This window comes from Paroedura picta, chromosome 8 (genome assembly GCF_049243985.1).
Source record: "Paroedura picta isolate Pp20150507F chromosome 8, Ppicta_v3.0, whole genome shotgun sequence".
Lineage (NCBI taxonomy): Eukaryota > Metazoa > Chordata > Lepidosauria > Squamata > Gekkonidae > Paroedura > Paroedura picta.
The window spans coordinates 43,183,074-43,203,585 of NC_135376.1; the positions used below are offsets into that span (position 1 = coordinate 43,183,074).

At 46.9% G+C, this 20,512-nt stretch overlaps 1 protein-coding gene across 2 annotated transcripts; it reads left to right on the plus strand.

Moving 5' to 3' along the window:
- The first annotated feature begins 1,199 nt into the window (after positions 1–1,199).
- Positions 1,200–19,772, plus strand: HPS1 (HPS1 biogenesis of lysosomal organelles complex 3 subunit 1). 2 transcript variants are annotated; one of them, XM_077349416.1, is made up of 11 exons: positions 1,200–1,583; positions 4,126–4,242; positions 4,965–5,102; positions 5,999–6,141; positions 7,963–8,071; positions 8,393–8,553; positions 8,762–8,864; positions 9,090–9,182; positions 9,464–9,533; positions 10,456–10,523; positions 12,663–12,925. In XM_077349416.1, exons 2-11 carry the CDS (start codon positions 4,126–4,128, stop codon positions 12,684–12,686), a joined length of 1,026 nt encoding a protein of 341 aa, XP_077205531.1. In that variant the 5' UTR covers positions 1,200–1,583; the 3' UTR covers positions 12,687–12,925. The 2 variants fall into 2 exon arrangements, with proteins under 2 accessions (XP_077205531.1, XP_077205530.1); XM_077349415.1 differs by lacking the exons at positions 1,200–1,583; positions 4,126–4,242; positions 4,965–5,102; ... (4 more) ...; positions 9,090–9,182; positions 9,464–9,533 and adding exons at positions 13,301–13,368; positions 14,589–14,714; positions 15,184–15,248; ... (2 more) ...; positions 16,819–16,901; positions 17,404–19,772 and having other exon boundaries at positions 10,365–10,523; positions 12,659–12,826; positions 12,900–13,079.
- Positions 19,773–20,512: the final 740 nt, after the last annotated feature.

The following is a 20,512-nucleotide window of genomic DNA, read 5'->3' on the forward strand; positions in this document are numbered from 1 at the left end:
TTTGATGACAACACACAACCAGTGGAATTATAGACTGAGAACTGGTCTGTTCCTTTAAGAGTGACAAATATTTATTTATTTACTTATTATGCTTATATTCATATACCACTGCTCTCAGTCTTGCCGGCGTGCAGCAGTTCACAACATGTAATAAAACATCTATTAAATAAAACAGTCAATTAAAATCCCAAAATTAAAAATCCTCAATTACAAAAGATAGAAACAAGGGCATAAAAACAAGATGTCGAAGCTCTGAGACTTTCATTGCCTTTCTTTTGTTGTAATTGTTATTGGGTGCCTTATGGAGTGATGCTATTAGGCTGTTAAACATCAATATAACACACTGGGTTGGTTTATTCTTTAATAATTCATGGAGGTTTATTATCACCCCCTAGAAAGAACAAACAGGAAGACATTCCATAGTGATTTATATTAAAATATCTGCATATGTTTTAATTTGAGGTTTATAGGAGAAGTATAACTTTTTTCTGTTCAAGGAATCCAACAGGGCCAGTGGATTGGTTAGAACAGAGCAAGCAAGTAACCAACTCCTGATCCTCCCTAGCGTGTTAGTTTCTTTTTAACTTTCAGGGAGTTTTGTTTTGTTTATTATTTAATAATATGTTTGTATGCTGCTTTACTTCCCAATAGGGATGCAAAGTAGCTAAGAATAAAGAGAAGCAACAGGCCAGAAAGGCAGGGGAAGTTTCAGGTGGCTGAATGACTAAGAGCCTCTCTGGGATCCCCAGTCTCAGGTGCCTGGAAAGGACACTCAGCAATCCATCTGCTGCTAACTAGCAGGACCTTCCGCAGTTCGTCCCCTCACAATTTTACACGTGGAGTGTTTTAAAAGAACGCTCTCCGTGTCCTAGTTTTTCACCTTTCAGTGTTCCACCACATCCTGTTGTTTATTCTGAATGGAGGTAGGAGGGAGGTACGAGCAGTTTTTCTTTTCGTGCCTTGAAACTTTCCCCATTTTCAGCGCCTCGCAGGCTCAGATTATGACACACGGTGGCATTTTAGAAGACTCCATCCATGCGATCACCCGAACTGCAGTTTAGGGTTTTGCGGCGTGCACATGGGCCTCTCAGAATCTGAAACCCCTTAGCGGCTGCTCCGGCTAGGCCCAAGCCGGATTCCGAAAGCAAATGACCCCCCCCCCCCCCCCGGGCTTTCATCCTCCTCGTGACAGCCTTGCCGTGGCGAAGGCGGGCGGCCTGCTGGAGCGGCTGGGGCCGGAGGCGCCGGGCGCCCTTAAGGCTCGCTTTCCTCGGGCCTGGCACCGCCCCTCCCGCGCAGCCCTGCCCACTTCAGACCACAGGCAGAGAGAGAGGCGCTTCACGGAAGGCCGGCCAGCCCGCCCGCCCGCCTAGGAGCGGCACCTTCCGAGGAGGCTGGGCCGGCGTCGTCTAGCGTCGAAGGGGCGAGCGGAGTAACGCGTGTGGACGAGAGCTGCCCCCGCTGAGCTGGCCCGCAGGCTTGCCCGCCTCGACCCCCGGGGAGTTCCCGCCGGCTGCGAAGAAGGCTCTGCCTCCTTCGTGATCGCGCCCCGTCTCGCGTAGAGGCTTGTCTCGCGGAGAAGGGTAGGTAGGGCGGCCAGGAGGTGCCCCTGTGCGAGGCGAGGAGGGTCGCGGCGGCCTCGGTGACTGGTACCAGCGGGGGCCCAGGTCGCCCTTGCAGCCGCTTGGGCGGAAAGTTTGATCCTTTGGCAGTTAGTGGCAGCTGTGGGGGACGCGCTCCCCAAGACGGGTCTAAAGGCTCCTCTCGTTGGGGAACGTCACGAGCCATGTAATAGGATCGCTCCTCCGGGGATGGGAACCCTGCCCCTCCGCGCCCGGCAAAGCATAATCCGCAGCTCCGCTGGTCACAAGACAGAGGCTGATGCTGGGGGCACAGGCCCATCTTCCCTCTCAGGTCATGGTGGGGCAAAGTTGCAGTTTTGAGGAAAAGGTCGTTACTGCTGAACTTTCTTGAAATGAGGAAAGAGGGTTATGAAAGAATAGAGGTTGATAAAATCATATGCGGGTATAGAAAACCGACAGGAGAACACCCTTCTCCTTCTTTCATAATCTCTAGAGCTCCAAGTGGCAGTAGGAGGTTCAGGAGAAATGAAAGAAAATAGTTCCTCATGCACCATGTGATTACCTTATGGAGTTGTGCCACTAGGCATAGTTCTGGCTACAGACTCTGATCAGATCCCACAGATGTGTAGTTTAGTCTTTTAAAAGCAAAGAAGGGTTGGATGAGGGAATTCTTTGCCTCCTGTACTGCTACTGCCACTCTTACCTTGGCTGGTTTACCTATTATAAAGAAGCCCTTGGAGACTATGCTTGAGCATCCTGGCCTCTGTGCCTAGTTTCTAGAACATATACAGAGAAAGGGGTAGGTCTTGTCCAGACTCATATTGGTGACTCAGTTCCTTTCCCCTCTTCAATCTATTGCTGAATGGCATTTCTCTGTTGGCTGGTTGGTTTGCTAGGAGTGTACAGCAGATGAAGAGTACCCAAAGAAAGGGGAAATAAAAGTTAACAGTATACCCAGATATTGCCCGCACCCCTCTTCTCCCAGTAATCCACAGGGGAAGACGGCCCAGTCATTCAGTTGTGATCTTAGTGGCCGGACTAGGCCCTCCATGTGTGGAAGAAACTGCTTGAAGTGTTGCTGCTCATGGGAGGGCACAAATATGCCAGCAGTACTGGCCACTAGCAGAGGATCATCTGCACTCCCCCCCCCCACTACAAACACCAGTTCCCACAGCTATCCCGGGTGCAGGGTGAGCGGAGAGGCACGTAATCTCACCTTGGATCCCTGAACTAGCATGACTGTGGGATTCTGCTTGACTGCTTCAGATGAGGGTGTTCTGCCATGCTGAAGGCATGATTGGAGTGACTCCCCCCACCCTGAGATGCCTACATTATACCAGTTCTGCCCCCCCCCCCCACAGGCCTTATGTTTGACATCCCTGAACTAGTGGATCTCAGTCTGAAATTGGAATGTCATGTTTACAAGCAGGACTACATACTGCAGCATTCTGCACCACTTGGAAGTTCCTGAAAACTTTTCAAGGGTAGCCCCGTGTCAAATGCACCGCAGTAATCTAATCTGTATGTAACCAAGGATAGATCGTTTCCACCCATCTGAGATATGACTTTAATTTTTTTCAAAAAACCTCAAACAAAGGGGAGGGAGAAGCTCCCTCAAAATCCAGCAACAAATTATAATGGGGGGGGGGATGTAACTATGTAAAGAGGAAACAAAAATTTAATAACAGTGATGGTGGATTTATACACAAGTTTCTAGAGTAGATTTCCAAATATCTAAAATGAAGTCTACAACTCTACATACAATTGTTGCTTATTCCATGCGTTCAAATATTGATAAAGTTGTAAGGTCCTCAGTTTATTGATTTACAGGAGGTGCATATTTATCCCTCCAATGTTGTACGATAATAGTTTCTTGATGTTTTGTGTTCTGAGGCTGCCACTCTTAACATTGGAATAGTGAGGGAAGGGTTTCCTAACATTCCTAACATGCTATTTGCCAGCTGAGAATTGTCCTCTCCCACCTAAAGTTATGAGGCCCTGGTATCTCTTTTTCCTCTGCAGGATAGAAAAGCAGGTTAGACAAATGGCAAGAATCTAAAGGGTAAAGTAAGCATCCTAGCCACTGCAGCTTCTAAGGCTATATTTCAGTAAAGGAAGCTAAAAATTGTATACATTGTATACAAAGGAGCTTGTAAGCCCATCTCCTCCTGGCTATGCCCCCCCCTTGACAAGTAAACTTTTGGATGTACTTAGTGGGCCATGGATAGATCTTAAGTATCATTTTGGAGCTCTGTACTGCTTGGTCTTTAACTGTGTTGTACCTGCTCTGTCCTTGACTTCTGCATGCTGCTACCCATTCCCATACATGCTGGTTCTGAGGTGGAAGGTGTGGTATTCTGCATTAAGACAGTCCCCACCCCAGGAGTATTGGATCCAAACCTGTTCCCTTGGTCCCTACTTCTAGTATAAGTTGAGGTCTCCTACATCAACCATCAAAATAGACAGAAGGGCTGACTCATGCTGGGATCCAAAGTTACTCTGGGCTGCATTAATGGTACATTGACATCATATGCCTCCACAGATGAAGTGTGTCCTGGTTGCCAGTGACTGTGCTGAAGTTCTTTTCTATTGGGCTGACCCAGACTTCCTGGCAAGCTTGCACCAGCGCTTTGGGGCCCATGATCCAAATGGTGGTGAGGTGAGATTTGAAGGACGGGTGGGAAGCCAGAATGGAGCTGGGCCCAATGGGTGCTGGGCCAGAACGATGCTGGGGCCATTGTTTTAGGGCTGGGGTAGGCAGTTAAGCAAGATCCCAAGGAACGGGTTCTTAAACTTTTAAAGTTATTGTGTGTATAGTTGTGGGAGATTTGGAAGCTGTCCATAGGCAGCTTCCTGTTTGAGGTGATGGAATTCTCTGACTGAAACTCCCAACCTATAATGGGGTGGTAGTGGCGGGGAGATGAGCTGGGGCTTAGTGGCCAGGCATCTTTTTGGATTGTAGAAGGTCCCAGGTTCAGTGTGTCCAGTGTGACATTACAAATGGAGACTGTGGAGACATAACTGACAGCTAACGGTCTGAGGAAACAGAACTGACCTTGAAGAACTCAAGTAAAAATGCCACCTCATGTATGTGTGAGTATGTTTGTGGGTGAGTGGAGCTGCTGTGCTGGAAAAGGAGATTTACCTCATTCCACTCTCTGCTATTTCCCTGATCATAATTGCCCTCCACTGCCAGCAGGAAGAGGAACAAGCAGAATGGGATGTGGCCCATTGAAAGGGGAGAGAGAGGCAGCGTGAAAGAGAGAGTGAGTGTATATATTAACGGGATGGTACACATATCTGAGATCGGTGGGATACTGGCTGGTGCCTCCTCACAGGAATTATATTTCCCTCTCTCCCTGTTTTTTTTTTCTCACACAGCCTCCTGCTTTAGAAGACAGCATCAACACACTTTTTGCCCCTGTGATCATCTCCTGCATGACGCTACTTGAGAAACTGGGGGACACATATAGTTGCTTCTCCGCAGAAAATGGCAAACATCTCTACGTGTTGCGTATGGTAACTTTCCCCGCCCCTCTCCATAAGGCAGACGGAGGGGTGCAATTTGTATCTTATACGCCAGTAAGAGAGTGAGCATAGAAGGTGGTGGTTTCTGGATATTGAGACTCCAGTCTTTGCCTAGCCTTGAGCCTGTATAGTCTCAAGAGGGTTGCTGAGGCATTGTAAGGCATGTTTTCCTCCTGTGGAAATTATTTGTTGTAATATAATATGGTACCTTCCTCTGACCCACCATACCAATACTGAGGTGTATGCTTAGCCTCTTGTAAATGGGTTCCAGAAACTCACTACACATGACCTGCCACATGTTAGCTTGAGGTACAATAAGCCCTCCAGAAAAGGCAGGTGGATATTCCTGATGTCAAGAGAACCAGTTCAACAGCAAGGGAATTATGAGCCTTGGTCAGCTGTTGGGGGGAACCTGTTTCTGAGGCTCGGTATGGAGGCTTGACTGAGGGGAGTCCCCAAGCTGGGAAAGATGTCATCTGGGACCAAGATGGCAGCTGCTGTCTTAGAGTGCTTTGAAGATGTAGAATCGGACCTGTCAAATGACAAATGCAATCTCCTGGCTGTTGGGTCTGATTGCTGCACCTCCTCCAAAGAAGGGTTTACAACTGTCTTGTGCAACTTGCAGTACAACTCAGCAACCATGTACTGCAGCTGGTTGGTAGCTGATAATTTTTGCAATCCCAAACTGGCTACAACACACACACACACATACAGTTTATTGCATTTGACTTGGTGGGACCCCAATTATATAAGGTTGGCTCAAAATGCATCTGGAGTTTGGGAGTATTTTAGAGAAGAAGACTTAATGTACCCTAAAAATCTCACTATCTAAATTTATACAGTTTTGTCATTTGTTTTTAATGTATTGATTTATGTGTCCCCTTCAGTTTGGCGAGTGCCTGTACATTGCAGTGAATGGTGATGGGTCTGAAAGTGAAGATGACTTGCTCCGTAAGCTGTATGTGCTCTGGAGATTATTCGAAGCTCACTTTGGCCTGGTCACGCTGGACAGCCACCTCATCCGCAGGGAGTGAGTCTGCAGGCCATCCCCAAATTTTGTTGTGTGGAACTCCTCTGCCACCCCCGCTCCCCTGCTTCATATGTGCTGCAGATCGCTGGAATGTCCTCCAGGAATATTAGTCTGCAGCCTTTGTGCAGGAGCTTGAGGTGGCACTCCCTGCCTTACCCATAGTTTTGAAAAGAACACAGCCGTGAGGGTTAAATTTAGCTTGTGAACAGAGCACTGTTCAGTACTTGTGTCCTGCTAAGGTGGCTTAAGGAAAGTGACATTCACCTGTGATGTTTCTCCGGGGGGGGGGGTGACACAGATCAAAACTGAAATGGGGAAGTTAATCCCTCCCCCAATGCACAGCAAAACATTTTCTGTATCTTCACCCCCTCCCCTCCTGCTGCTGTTTGTTCCAAGACTGCTTTTAGCACTTTTAAACAATGAGGAAGATCGTGATGATTTATCTCCTGCTTTGTATCCCCTCTTGGGGGTTGGATACAGAGGTAGAATACTTGCTTTGCACACTGAAGGTCTGATATTTCTGATTAAAGCATCTCAGGAGGTCTTGAGACAGGCCTTTTCTTCACTTGAGCATTGCTGCCACCCAGAGTAAATGTGATCTGCCCATGGTGATCCATGCCAGGATTACATCCAAGGCAGATTAGGATAATGTGATTTACATGAGTCTGCCTTTGAAAATGACCCAGAAGCTTCAGCTGGTCCAAAATGCCTCAGCCAGGCTATTGTCAAGAAGGGACAGAGGGATCGTATCACCCCAGTTCTGAAAGATCTGCACTGGCAGCCCATGTGTTTCCAGGATCAATCCCATGTGCTTAGGGCCAGGGTCCCTGAAGGATCGTCTCCCATCATTTCCAGCCCACCCAGTCAAGTCCTGCTCAAAAATACCTGCCCTCAGTACTCCTGCCCTCAGAGGTGAAGCAAGGGGCAACCTTTCAGTAGTGCCACCTGGCTCATGGAACACTCTGGTCTCTGTTTGTACCTGGAGACTGGATTTTGCACAATGAATTTTAATAATTTCAGTCTTTTGTTTTAATTATGCTTTATTTTGTATGCTTCTTTGGGCATGTTCCCTAGAGAGGTGGCATACAGTTTTTCCAAATAAAATAAATAATACTGAGCTTGTTGTTGTTTTTAGTTGAGAAGTCGTGTCCGACCCATTGCGACCCCATGGACAATGATCCTCCAGGCCTTCCTGTCGTCTACCATTCCCCGGAGTCCATTTAAGTTCGCAACGACTCCTTCAGTGACTCCATCCAGCCACATCTTTCTCTGTCGCCCCCTTCTTCTTTTGCCCTCAATCGCTCCCAGCATTAGGCTCTTCTCCAGGGAGTCCTTCCTTCTCATCAGGTGGCCAAAATATTTGAGTTTCATCTTCGGGATCTGGCCTTCTAAGGAGCAGTCCAGGCTGATCTCCTCTAGGACTAACCGGTTTGTTCACATTGCAGTCCAAGGGACTCACAAGAGTCTTCTCCAGCACCAGAGTTCAAAAGCCTCAATTCTTTGACGCTCGGCCTTCCTTATGGTCCAACTTTCACAGCCATACATTACAACTGGGAATACCATAGCCTTGACTAGACACACTTTTGTTGGCAGGGTGATGTCTCTGCTTTTTAGGATGCTGTCTAGATTTGCCATAGCTTTCCTCCCCAGGAGCAAGGGAAACCAATTGACTCTGTATAAACCAATTTATTCTGTATAAATCACATGTTTTCCCAGAAGCAACTTGCATCTGGGAGAAAAGACAGGAAAAGTGAATTTAATAAGAAGGTGAGAATCAACCTTACACTTTGCCTGGCTAATTTGGTTGATGATCTTTCTTAGGCTGCGGCCAGTGGATTGTGAGCAGCGGGTTCATGTCTGGAGACTCTTTCAGAGCCTGCTGGAGACCTATAGCCGGCTGCATCATGAAGACCAAAGCTTTCTCGTGGAGGTATGGTGAAGACAGGGAGAGCCTCAATGGGATGGGGGGTGTGAGTGTCACGTTGTTGCATTTCATAAGCCAGAATGCAGGTAGCCAGGTTAGGTATATTTCAAATTTCAGAGCAGATGGAGGTAAAAGATTTAGGGTTGTATAAACGGATCTTTACTGCTCAGCATAAATTTGTGCGGGGAGATGAAGCACTGGAAGCATTTTCTCCCTGTGCCTCATCAGGGCTTACCTGGGAAAAGTGTCTTGCGTCCCAAGGCTTGAGGAAGAAAATGGACTGAAGATTTGTGTTCCTTGACTTCATCCTCCTCTCCCTTCTCCCAGGCTGTGGAGCGACTGATCCATCCACAGATATGTGAACAATGCATAGAATTCTTGGAGCACCAAGTTGTGCCACACATCAATGGCAGCCCAGAGCGAGCTGGACATGAAGTGGTGCATGCCTTCCTGCTTGTGCATACCAAGCTGCTGGCCTTTTACTCCAGGTAAAGCCATGTGTCTTCAGCCCAGCAGTTTCCAGAATATGTTCCCCTCTTGCTAAGGTAATGTCTTTCAGTGCAGTGCAGTGCAGCCTCTTCAACCTCCTGCAGAGTTCAGCAGGACTGAATGCACTGATGGTCCTGCCCTCCTCCCTCTAGGCCCAGGATCCCCCTGCCGCCTAGTACCCCCTTGCCTTTACTTCCTCTCCTGCAGCCGGAATGCCAGCTCTCTGCGACCTGCTGACTTGCTCACCCTCCTCTTGCTAGTGCAGGATCTGTACCCCAGCAATACTTCTGAAGGGCAAGATGGCCTCCAGGTATATGTCCAAGAAGGGAAGGGGCAAACTCATATGGGATTCTGTAGCCGTGGGGGGTCCCTTCTCTGTCTTCAACTGATTTAGGCCTGTTTAAGGATCCATGAAGATCAGGAGAGAGAGAATTCTGTAACCCCTGCAGGAGCTGGAACTCATGACTGAGTGGGGCTGGGAAGAGAGCCTATCAGCATGGATGCATTTGTGATTGAGCTTCTGTTTTTTGTTCAGCTTTCAGAGGATAAGCCAAGTCCTCAGCAGCTTCACAGCAGCAAGAGCATCCCAATGAAGAGTGCTTGTCCCAGTGAAGCATCTCAAGAGCAGGTGGGGCCTTAGTGTTGCCATCAAAGGGCCAACACAGCTGGTGTCAGCGTTTGGCTCCTGGATGTGCACAGGGTCTCAAAGGGCAGAAAAGAGGAGAAGGGGGGTGTTGCAGTGAGACATGAGGCAAAGCTGTACAGGACCATCCTTCACCAGTGCTGGTAAATCCCACCTCTGCTTAGCCAGATTCTTTTACTGAATCCATTCTGGCAGCTGGGGAGCAAGGCCAGATTTGGCCATTGCTGAGTTGGCTGTGTTCTGTGCCCCTTTGCACCCTCCCCCAGGTAGCAGATGGTGCCTCTGTGCCCGAGGAGTTCTACACCCCCAAGGCTTCCCCTAGCCAGCAGAGTACTGGTGAGTGGGGAACCAAGGTGGGGGAGGGGGGATGGGTGGCTTGAGGAGGATGGAGGAAGAAGAGGAGAGGGCATGAGAGAGGGATCTTCTGTGGGTCAGGAGGGGCTGACAGAACGGGCCCCAGAGTGGAGAGAAGGGTTGGAAGAGCATGATCCTAGTGAGGACAGTTATGAGGTTGTGATTCCTCGTCTCTGGAGAGAAGTAGAGCTCAGCTGAGTCCAGAGCTATTTTCCTGGCACTGAGTAATGCTTAAGTATGGTGAAGGAAGAAGTCTTTGAAACAAACTTCTTGGGGCCGGGGACCTCCTCTTGACTGCAGCATGGGACCCACTTCTAAGCTTTTACTATCCCTGCCCATCTTTCCCTCCATTCTCATAGCCCACTCCCCATTTCCTTTTTCCCCTGACCAGGATGGCCCAAGCTAAAAAAATCTCACCAGATCTTGCAAGCTAAGCAGGGTCAGACCTGGTTAATATTTAGATGAGAGACCCTCAAGGCAGTGGCAAACACCCTCTGTTTGTCTCTTGTCTTCAAAACCCTACAGGGTCACTGTAAGATGACTGCAACTTGAGGGCATTGTCCATCCATCTATTCTGTTTTCTTTGACTGGCTCATTCTGCCCCCCCCCAAAAAAAAAGAAAGAAAGAAAAAGAAAAAAGGATGACAAAAGTGGTGGAGTTCACGCTGGTGGTGGGACCCACCATAGGTCATGGTGCAACCACCTTGTGACTCAGCAGTCAAAGGCCAGGGCCTTAACACACCTGCTAGAAAGACTGCATCAAGCATATGGTCCCTCACCACTGAGATGGGTGGTGTCTGGATCACATTGTAGATGGTCATGTCTCTTGCATCTTCTGGTAACTGTTCTCTCTGTCACCTTCCCTCTCCATTCCTGGTGCTGGGGGCGTCGGCCTCTTTTGAAGGGAGTGCTGCCTGGTCTGAGGGTGTGGATTCACAGGGCGAGGGAGAAGTGAATTCAGTTGATCTTCAGGTAAGTTCCTGATGCTTTTGCTTCTGCTGTGTCTGTTACTCGCTGCATTGCCACTTCATGCCTTCTTCCACTTGTGCGTTCTAAGGTCTGGCTATTTGTGCCACAGTTGCCGGATCAAACTGAGCTTAGTCAATGTCATTTTATTGTATACAGAATACAATACAAAATCATTGTATACGATACAAAAATCATTATACTAACAACAATCAGTTGTTCAAGATAACTTGTCAACTCAGCAGTTCAGTGTTCCATTATGGGTAACGTGAGAACAGCCTCAGTATATACAAAGCAATATATTTTGTGCAAATTTGTCTGTCACAGAGCTAGGTCAACATCTTGTCTTCACAATCCTAGAAGCTGTTGTCAAGTTTCACCCTTCCAAGCTTGCCCTAGGTCTATCTGTGGTCATGGTGCAATCCCCAAATGGGGAAATGAATGAAAGTGACTTCCTCAAATTATCAACAATTGTGCAAAAAGCTGCATAAGGTGATACAATGGAGAAACTGCTACAAATACAGTAAAACTTCTTTTGCATGATGAAGTCACATAGTGATATGCTCACATGAACTTCATTTTTTCTCCTACTTTCTTTGTGCATTGCAGTTTCTGGAGTCTCCCGACAGTTGTTTATACCCTCTCCACAGCCATAATTCTGTCACTCATGCATCACCTGTAATCATCATAGTTTATGAAAATGGTACAGGAAGCCTGCCCAAGTGAATTGTTCTCTGTAGTAGCTGCAGGGGCAGACTTTAATTTACTACCTTTGGATACTGAGGGCCATTCCACACAGCGTTAATGTTGCTAAAGTGTTACCATTGTGTAACGCTATTTATTTTTCATTATTCACGACATCGTACACAATCTGCAACACTCCCGCAAAAATCGCTTCGTTGTAGCGCTTTTTCCCCTAAAAAAAACACTAGACTCTTGAGAACAACCTGTAACACAAACGAAAAAGACATGTGTGTTCTTAGTATAACGGTAGCAAGCATGTCCCTCCCTAAGCTCCCGTACCCGAGCTTCCGGCGTCACAATCGCTATTCCCCCCCCCTTAAACTGGCAAAAGCAATGAATAAGCAATGCATCTTTGGCTGAAATCCTTCCACAAGCAATTGTCTGTAAAGTTTCCAAGCACAATACACCCCCCCCCCCCGTTCAACACTGCCCGTAATTTCAGCCAGAAATAGCAGGGGGGGATTATTTTTTTTTACTTAAATGATTAAGCGCCAGCTCCCACACCAACAAAAAACGTCTTTTCTGATACATCAAATGAACGAATATGCGTTGCTACTGGTGTTTTGGGAGTTTTAAAAAACAGTTTTTAAAGGGAAGCATGAACACAACAGGCTGTTCTGTTTGATTGACGGCCAGGGGTGGGAGGAAGTGCGGAAAAATATCACCTCCTTTATTGCGATTTCGGCGAGACTGGAAACTTGTGCGTTACAAGAACAGCACTAGTGGGAGAGCCTTTTTTTCTGATAGAACCGGCTGTGATTGCAGCGCTTTTCAATAGCGCTCAGATTTAGCAACATTGCCCGTTGTGCTGAATGGCCCTGTATGTGGAGGGAAGATGGGGTGGAGAGGATGGACCCTATAGAATGATTGGGGAATTGGAAATGACTCTAAGGATTTGCTTTTTGTGAGCATAATCCCTTCTCCACCTTTCCCATGGTTTACTTAAGAAGAAGAAGTTTCTTATATGCCGCTTTTCTCTACCCGAAGGAGTCTCAAAGCGGCTTACATTCGCCTTCCCTTTCTTCTCCCCACGACAGACACCCTGTGGGGTGGGTGAGGCTGAGAGAGCCCTGATATCACAGCTCTGTCAGAGCAGTTTTATCAGTGCCATGGCGAGCCCAAGGTCACCCAGCTGGCTGCATGTGGGGAGTGTAGAATCGATGGCATGCCAGATTAGAAGTCCGCACTCCTAACCACTACACCAAACTGGCTGTCTTAAGCTGTTTTGTAAATGTGTGGGTATGTGGAGCTATTTGCTTTCGTGAATGCTGTAGTTTCAAGGAGCCGCTGCCTTCACATGGACATCTGAAAAGGACCAACCAAGATGCTGACCCCAGTATGCTCTCTGTGGTTAACCAGATCCTGATTCTGTGGGTAACAGCTTAATCTCTCCCCAGATAGCTGAGGATTCACTACAGGCTCTGATGCCCTCAACCTCTGAGGCCACCAACCCACGGAGGATTTTTCTGGATGCAAACCTGAGGGACGGCTATTGTCCCATGATGCCCCACACCATGCATTGTCTACCCCTCTGGCCAGGGATCTCGCTGGTGCTCCTCACTAAGGTGAGTTGGCTCCACTGGGCCCAATTTGCTATTAACCCAGCCTGGATCTCACAGTGTTCTCTCTGTCCCTCAGGGCCTCAATTCCCATGTGGCACTTTCCCTTTATCAGCTGCTGGATGGATTCCTGATGGTGGAGAAGAAACTAAAAGAGGGGCAGGAGATTGTGCAGCCCCTCCGCTCTTATCCACTCTTGCTGGAGCTCCGACATAAAATGGACAAATTTGTCAAGAAGCTGGGTGGGCAAGAACCCCAGGTGAGAGCTGACTCTCCCTACAGGAGTCCTGGGTAAAGGCCCCTTCCCAGGGCTGCACAGATGGTGGGGCTAGGATGATGGTGGGGCTGACCACACAGGGGCTGTGGATGAGCATCTGCTTTCAATGGAATGGGGGGCAGTGCCACCCCAGCAGAACAAGGCAGGAAAAGCCATGTGGGGGGGACCAAAAAAACATGCTGACCCTGACGTGTCTCTCTCAGTTGCAGAATGCCTGGCTGGAATTTAAGGCCAAGGTTTTTTCTCGGAGTGAGGTTTTGAATTCCTCAGAGTGAGTATTGAAGGAGGAGAAGCTGGAATAGTGGCCTGGCTCAGAACTGATGTTGGGGACCGCTCTGGGCTGGGGCAGCAGCAGGGGGTGGGCGAGGAGAAAAGGGAGGGTTGGAATGGTGGATTCTTATCATGCCTTCTTCTGAAGACTTCAGATAGCTTGAGGTGTATGAAAAAGAAGATCCTTTTGGACTGGGAAAATGGCATATTGGGAGGAAGAAGTTGTAGCAATTAGTCTCTTGTCAACTGTGAGGCATGAAAATTGAGTCAATTTAAAGGAAAGGCACAGTGTCCTGTTATAGTGCATGGTTGGAAGCTCTTCCATATATATGTAGAAACATACAAATCCTCTGCTGCACATAGAAGACAGTACCTTGCAGAGAAGGCTTGGTTAGAACTCTTCTCCCAGATATGCTTATGATGACTCCTGGAAACCAAACTTTGGTCTGAGCGCATAAAAGGTAGTCTGGAAACATTAACTGGTGTGTGCATTTGCATGCAAGAGAGTGCAGGGATGAAAAGTGTTTATGGGAGAGTCAAAGAGATTATGATGCAGTTGGGAGGAAGGAAGGCAGATTTCTACCTGACTAGTCATGTTTCAACCACATCTCCTGCATTTACCTAAAAGGAAGACAGTCCTGAATGCACGATGATTCCCCGTTTTCTAAGTGGCCTCTAGGAGCTGCTGTCAGTCATTCTAGCCCCTCTCTCTATCTTGATTTCTCCCTGGCTTCCTATAGGCCCCGGATTTTTATGTGGGAGAGCCCTGAAGCCTACATCTTCTCTCCTACATACAGGGAGACTGAAAGTGTAATTCAGAACACAAGAGTTATAACCTCTTAATTCCCATTAAGTCAGAAGGCTGAGCAGGGGATAACTGCTTTTCTTAATAAATATAACATATTTTAACATATATATATTATATATAATGTGTGTGTGTGTAAATTATATTTATATACTGCCTTTCTCTGATGGACATACATGTATCTAATCCAAACTATAACCATAAAAAGGTTTGCCACCAGTTTATTTGCCATAGTTTCTGACTGAACGATTATAGTTTGCACAAACTGCTGGGGGTTCTGTGTTCAGACAAAACATTACTGCCCTGGGGAGAAGGAAGGAGGGCTGAAGCTGTTTCAGTCTGTGAGATGGGTCGGGTGGGGCATTCCTCTTATAAGGAGGAATACCAGAGTCAAGTTCATCTCTGTATTGGTGCAGGATCCTGCAGGCATTTTGCAGCATCAGGCGGCAGCTCTGTGCGGTGTACCGGCTTCTCTTTCTTGGATCCTCGGGGGCCCAGGGCCTGCCTCGAAGTGTGCTGGATCAAGCACAGCAGTCCACACAGTGAGTGAGATAGAACATGGTGGCAGAGAGGAAAGAGGCTCTGTTTGGAGGGATGGGTTCATGGACATGTCATGTTGTCTCCAGCACAATTCTCTTCTAGCTTGAAATAACTGCAGTCTGCACCCGTCCAGGGCTGCTCACCAAAACCTCTTATAGTCCAGTCATGCTGCATACCTTGTAGCTGCCTTGATCCTCTGTTTAAACACCCATCTTTTCCCTACCTTCAGCCCTTGTGGGTTTGGATAGAATATTTTGAGTTCTGTCAGGAGTACCTGGCTCTTCTCTGATGTGATAACTCCCTTTCACTTCTCCCGTGAGAGGGCTGACTAGCATTGAAAAGCTGCCCCCCTTGCTGTCTTCTTTTTAAAGGGGAGATGGACTTCTCCATTACAAAACACTCCCCGTGGGAACAGGAGGGCACGTGCATGCTAAACTGCTGTTCTGTTATTGTTTATTACTCTGTTGGCAGGGACAAGCTCCGGGACTGGAAGGACTTCCTGCTGGTGAAGAGCAAGCGTAACGTCACAATGGTGTCATATCCTTTCATGCTTACCATTCCCCCTCATTGGTTATGAAACCAAACATACTACATGGAAACAGAAATACTTTGGGGGAAATGCCCAGGCTCTAGAGTTTGGGGTGCAGACACCAAAGAGCTTCGAGGGAGAAGTTTTTCCTTTTGGCCTTCTTTCTTTGCTTCAAAGGCAAAGCCATCTTTAGAACAAGCATACCTGAGCCACAACCATGGCCCAGGTAGGCTTCTTCATTCCAGTCCTCTAACTCAATGGATTGCACTGGATTTTAGCAGATGGCTGGGCAGTTTTGTCAGGAACAAGGCCAAGGGGGCTCATCCCCCTGCACATTGGAAGAGTCTCCCATCTTAGCAAGAGGTCTCTGCATGCTTGAACTGGGTTCTCTTGTCCCATCGTCCCTAGGCAAAGGGTCTCAGCGAGACAAGGCCATTGCCCACTCAGCTCCATACTAGAGCTTTGGATTCCAGAGGCAACTTAAAAGGTAGGGGGAAGGAGTAGGGCTGGGCTGGGCAATATCTGGATATTTGGGGGGTGGAGGATAAGGAGCTTCGGGTTTGGGGAAGGGAGAGGCAGTAATGGGGGGAAATGTCATAAAGTCTACCTTCCAAAGTGGCCATTTTCACCTGAACTGATCTGTCATCTAGAGATTACTCATAATTCCAGAGGATATTCAGCTGCCACCTGAACGTTGGCAACCCTGAGTAGGGCTGCTCTTAGGGCTATCCTAATACCAAAGCAGCCCTTGCTATCCACCAACTCCTTAACCTGCTGTGATCCACATATCTGGAGGATTTCCCAGGTCTTGTGCATTTCATCTATGTGGACCGGACAGTGGGCCAGATGGTGGCTCCGGCACTTGGTGTGGCTGAGGACTCTGCCTTTGAGCTAGGCAAAGGGCCTTTGCCTGCATTTATTAAGGAGAAGGTAATGTTCCCGAGACTCTGTTCCTGCTGATTTTGATAACAGGAGGGAGTTAGAAGGCTTGCTACAAGCATGCGTCTGTCCATGATTCAGGTGGCGGGCAGGCAGGTTCTGATGCAGGCTTCAGAGTTGCTTTCTTTGCCACCTTGCTCCCCCAGGTGTGGTCACTGGTGGCACTGGCTCGGAGCTACTTGCAGAAGGGCTACACCATGATGACACTGCGGGAAGGAGATTACTATTGCACCTACTTCCTTTGGTTTGAGAATGAGCTGGTACGTAGGAGGGGCCCAAAGCAGAGGGGGGCTGATCTGGGGGTGAAGCCAGTGCTGTCTAGGGTGCAGATTCTGAACCCCGGCACCTTGAGTCCAGCTGCTCCCTGCAGTCTAAAGGGTGCCAGGTTGCCCTGGCCATGCCCCAGTCTCAGCCTAGCTTACTGCACAGATTGTTGTTTTGTGCTTCTTGGAGGAGCCACAGAACACAAATGTAGCACATAAATAGTGCTAAGTGATGTGACAGCAACAGCAAGGGCTACACATTCAAGCCTGTAAGCAACCAGAGGATACGTGTGCATGCCCACTAATGCCAGCCCTTGTATTGGCCCCCACCAGCCTCTTCCAGCCAGCTCCTTAACTGCTGCTGTTTCCCTTCAGGGCTGCAGGCTGGAGGTTTCGGAAGTGCCGGTGCTTTCTGATGATTCAGCCCCAATTGGGACACTGGCAGGTGACTACTACAGGTGAGTAAGGCTCCATGGATACCATTCAGTGCAGGGTCTGGGACCAGGGCTGGAGGAGAAAGGAGAGGCTCAAAACCTTTTGAAAGGAGAGCACACCATATCCAGACAACAGTACAGGATAATTCTTCAAGGTGTTGCCTCTAATCTCATTTCATTAAGGTTACATTTGCCCCATGGCCAGAGAAACTGTGTTAGTCTGTGGCTTATTGTCATCTGAATTGTGTGCTTGTGTAAGGAACCTCAGTATTTAACATACCTAAACACACACAGCTCAGGAGTTTTCTACAGTGTTGTCTAAAGACTGAAGATGCATCCCTTTTGTCTGGACCACTGAGACTCTATGAAGCCCTCCTTATCCCAGCCCTAACTTTATATGGAGGAGGGATCCTTGTACAAATCTTGCAAAGAATAGCAATGGCTGAGGCAGTTTTATGTATCCAGTCTGCATGTATGTTATGAGGCTTTGCAAAAGCTTTTTCTGACCACCGTTGCTCCCATGCAGGAAGCTTCTCCGTTACTACAGCCAGAGCCACACAGGTGAAGTGGTGAAGTGCTATGAGCTGCTGACCATCCACCTGGGCATTTTGCCCACAGAGCTGGTGATCCAGCAGGGCTGTGACTTGGTGCGGCGACTCTGGGAGCCAACCCGCATCCCCCTTCTATAGGGGCCTTGGCTGCCATGTCTGGGCCTCGTGTCTGTGCTTTCCTTGGGACACTGAATTGGTCTACTCTGCACTGCCATTCAGCAGAGTTAGCAGACCAAACTCCCTTCCATTCCTGCCATACAGAATAGGATGTCCCTGCTCTAGAGGGGCTATAGCTTGACACTGGCGATTGAAGCCAGTGGGACCAAATGGCTTTGGAGGCAGTTTTGACTTGGCTTGGGGACTCTGTGTAAGATCCAAGTTGAAAAATACTTCTCCTTCTGCATACATCATCCTTCTGACTCTGTGTGAGCAGGAACAGTCTCTCTCTGGCCTATCTGTGGCTATTAGATGCACTGAAACAGCAAAGCATCTTCCTGACCAGGCTTTTCTTATGACCACAACAGGGATTAGGAGCATAGAGATTTGGAGCCAATCCCTGGCTAGACTTGGGCCAGATGAGACTTGCTTTGCCTCTGAACATTTGTTGGCTTAAGGGATCTCATCTGCTCACAGAGGATGAGGAGCCTGTAGCCACAAAATTAAAACCTTTCCACTATTGAAGCTCAGGGTTCATAACTGAGTAATCACGTGGATCTGAGCTTTTTCTAGAAATCTGGAGTAAACAAGGAAAGACAGGAGAATAGAGTTTTCTAGGAAATGGCATTACGGATGTCCCTCCCACAGTACTGTATCAATTTCAATATTGTCCTACTGATATTGAATTGTCATATTAAATATTAATTTCAAGTAAAGTGTTGTGGAGTCTAGAGACATGCAGTACACAGGCATAGTTTGAAGCACCCAGTGTACTGAAATGTCTGAATGAAGTGCACACAGGCTGAGCTACTCCCAATAGTAGGGGATGTCCCTTAAAATTAATTTTTTAAATAATGGTTATAGGAACTTGTAAAATCAGAATAAGTTCACTATGTCATCAATGTTCCTGAATAGCAACCATTAAAATGAATCACTGTTTCTCTTAATTTGGCCATGTTAAAAAAAAAAAAACCTCAATGACAAAAATAGGCCCTTTAAATCTGGGGAGGGAGGAGTATGATATTAAGAGGATAGTAGGATTTTGCTAAATAGTGAAGCAATGATGCAGCATAAGAAAATCTGTGATAAAATGGTAAATCAACAGCCAGTGTTTTTTCCAGTAACTTAAAATAAGACATTTTCCCCATGGAAAAATTAAAAGGACATCATCTGCATTGAGAGGGTTTTTGAAAAGGGGTTGCATAAGAAACATAAAGGGTCTTACCTAAATGCTGTGAAAATGTGTTATGAGAGAATGGAACTCTGTAAAAACTTGGGTGTCTGAAAAGGTCAATGTCCATGCTGATAAATTGTGAAGAAAGTGTTAATTGAGAGGATGTGATTCCTGTGAAGCTAAGGAAGTTGTATTCTAGATCCATGACTGTGTTTGGGGCTGTAGCAGAATGCAAGCAGATAAATTTCATGCATGGGGCAGGCAATATTGATTTGACACACTCTTTTGAACCCCTTAAATTTTGCTGCTATACAAAGGACATTTTAATAACATAGCTAGACCTTGGTAACAGGAGAAACAGAAATCTCTAACAGTTGGAAAACAGGAGCTATGATTTCAGAAAGCTGATTCAAATAATGTGTACTACTAGGTTCTGGGTAAAGAGAAACAAGGTGGGGCAATCACTGTATTTGGGGCTTCAGATCACCCACTCGGCTATGAAGCTCACCTGGTGACGTTGGGCCAATCATTTTCTTTCAGCCCAACAGGGTTGTTAGGATAAAACTGATGTGGGGGGGGGGGTCGTGGGTCCTGTGGCAGAATAATGGAATTTAAATGTAATACATAAATGGAAGTGCTGTATTTTTCATTATGCAATATGATATACTTTATTATATAAAATACTGTTAATTTTATTATGAATTAATGTTGTGTAAGTTTATTATATAAATAAACATACATAGCACCTAAAGGGTCCTGCAATTTTTTACAATAAATAATGTGTGAACAGTCTTTTCAAACATTAGGAGTATCACTGGTGTTAAATGAGCAAATACAACCAGGTCTCATTCTGCACATGTTGGATAAATGCACTAATATGCTTTTGCATCTCTATTTTCCTGTGCAAAACAGCAAAATCTCCTTCTACAGTGCATTGAAATATGCTGCATTTAATGAAGATATTCTAAGTATGAAGACAAAGTAGCATGACTGTGTTGTCCCTTATATCATCGTCTGACAATAAACACTGCTGCACACTTCACAATGTTTTGATTTTACTAAATTTGCAGGGTGGCACCTTCAGAAAGCTTTGGTCAGACAAATGAAGATGCTGTAGTAGAATGTATTGGGGAAGAAGTCTGGCAGATAGGCTGGGCGTGGACCATGAAAAGCTCTGACTTCATAGGTGATAAAGCAGAAGTCCAGGGGCTTACAGACTTCATATTTATTCTAGTATGAGTTTTTGTGTGCCACAGCTTTTTCAGATACTAAGGGAAGCAAATCATTTTGGAGCCATTTATAAGAAAAATTAAAAAGTGAGAGGGGGGGAAAGAGTTTGTGCAGAGAGAGGACGCAACCCTGGATTGAAAGAAGAGAAGACCATACTGTCACATTGCAACCAATTCACAGCAGCCCCACCCCTGGGACTTTCTAGGCAAGAGATTAGCAGAGGTGATTTGCCATTTCCTTCCTCTGCACAGCAACTTAGGCCTGCCTCAGTAACATTCCATCCCTGGCCAACCTTACTTAGCTCCCAGGCTCAGACAAGGACAGACTAAGTTGGACTATTCAGGCTTCTCCTTGAATGGAACCCAGAAACTCTTTGATAATCAATGGGATAAAGAATAAATATTATACCCTTTCTAGTTCTCAGTGTTATTTGGGGGTGGGAGTGTCTTTTTTCCTATGTCCACTTTTTAAGTGATAGCCATTGATTCCTCTTTGCTTCTTTCATTTCTCCTTGTTCACAAATC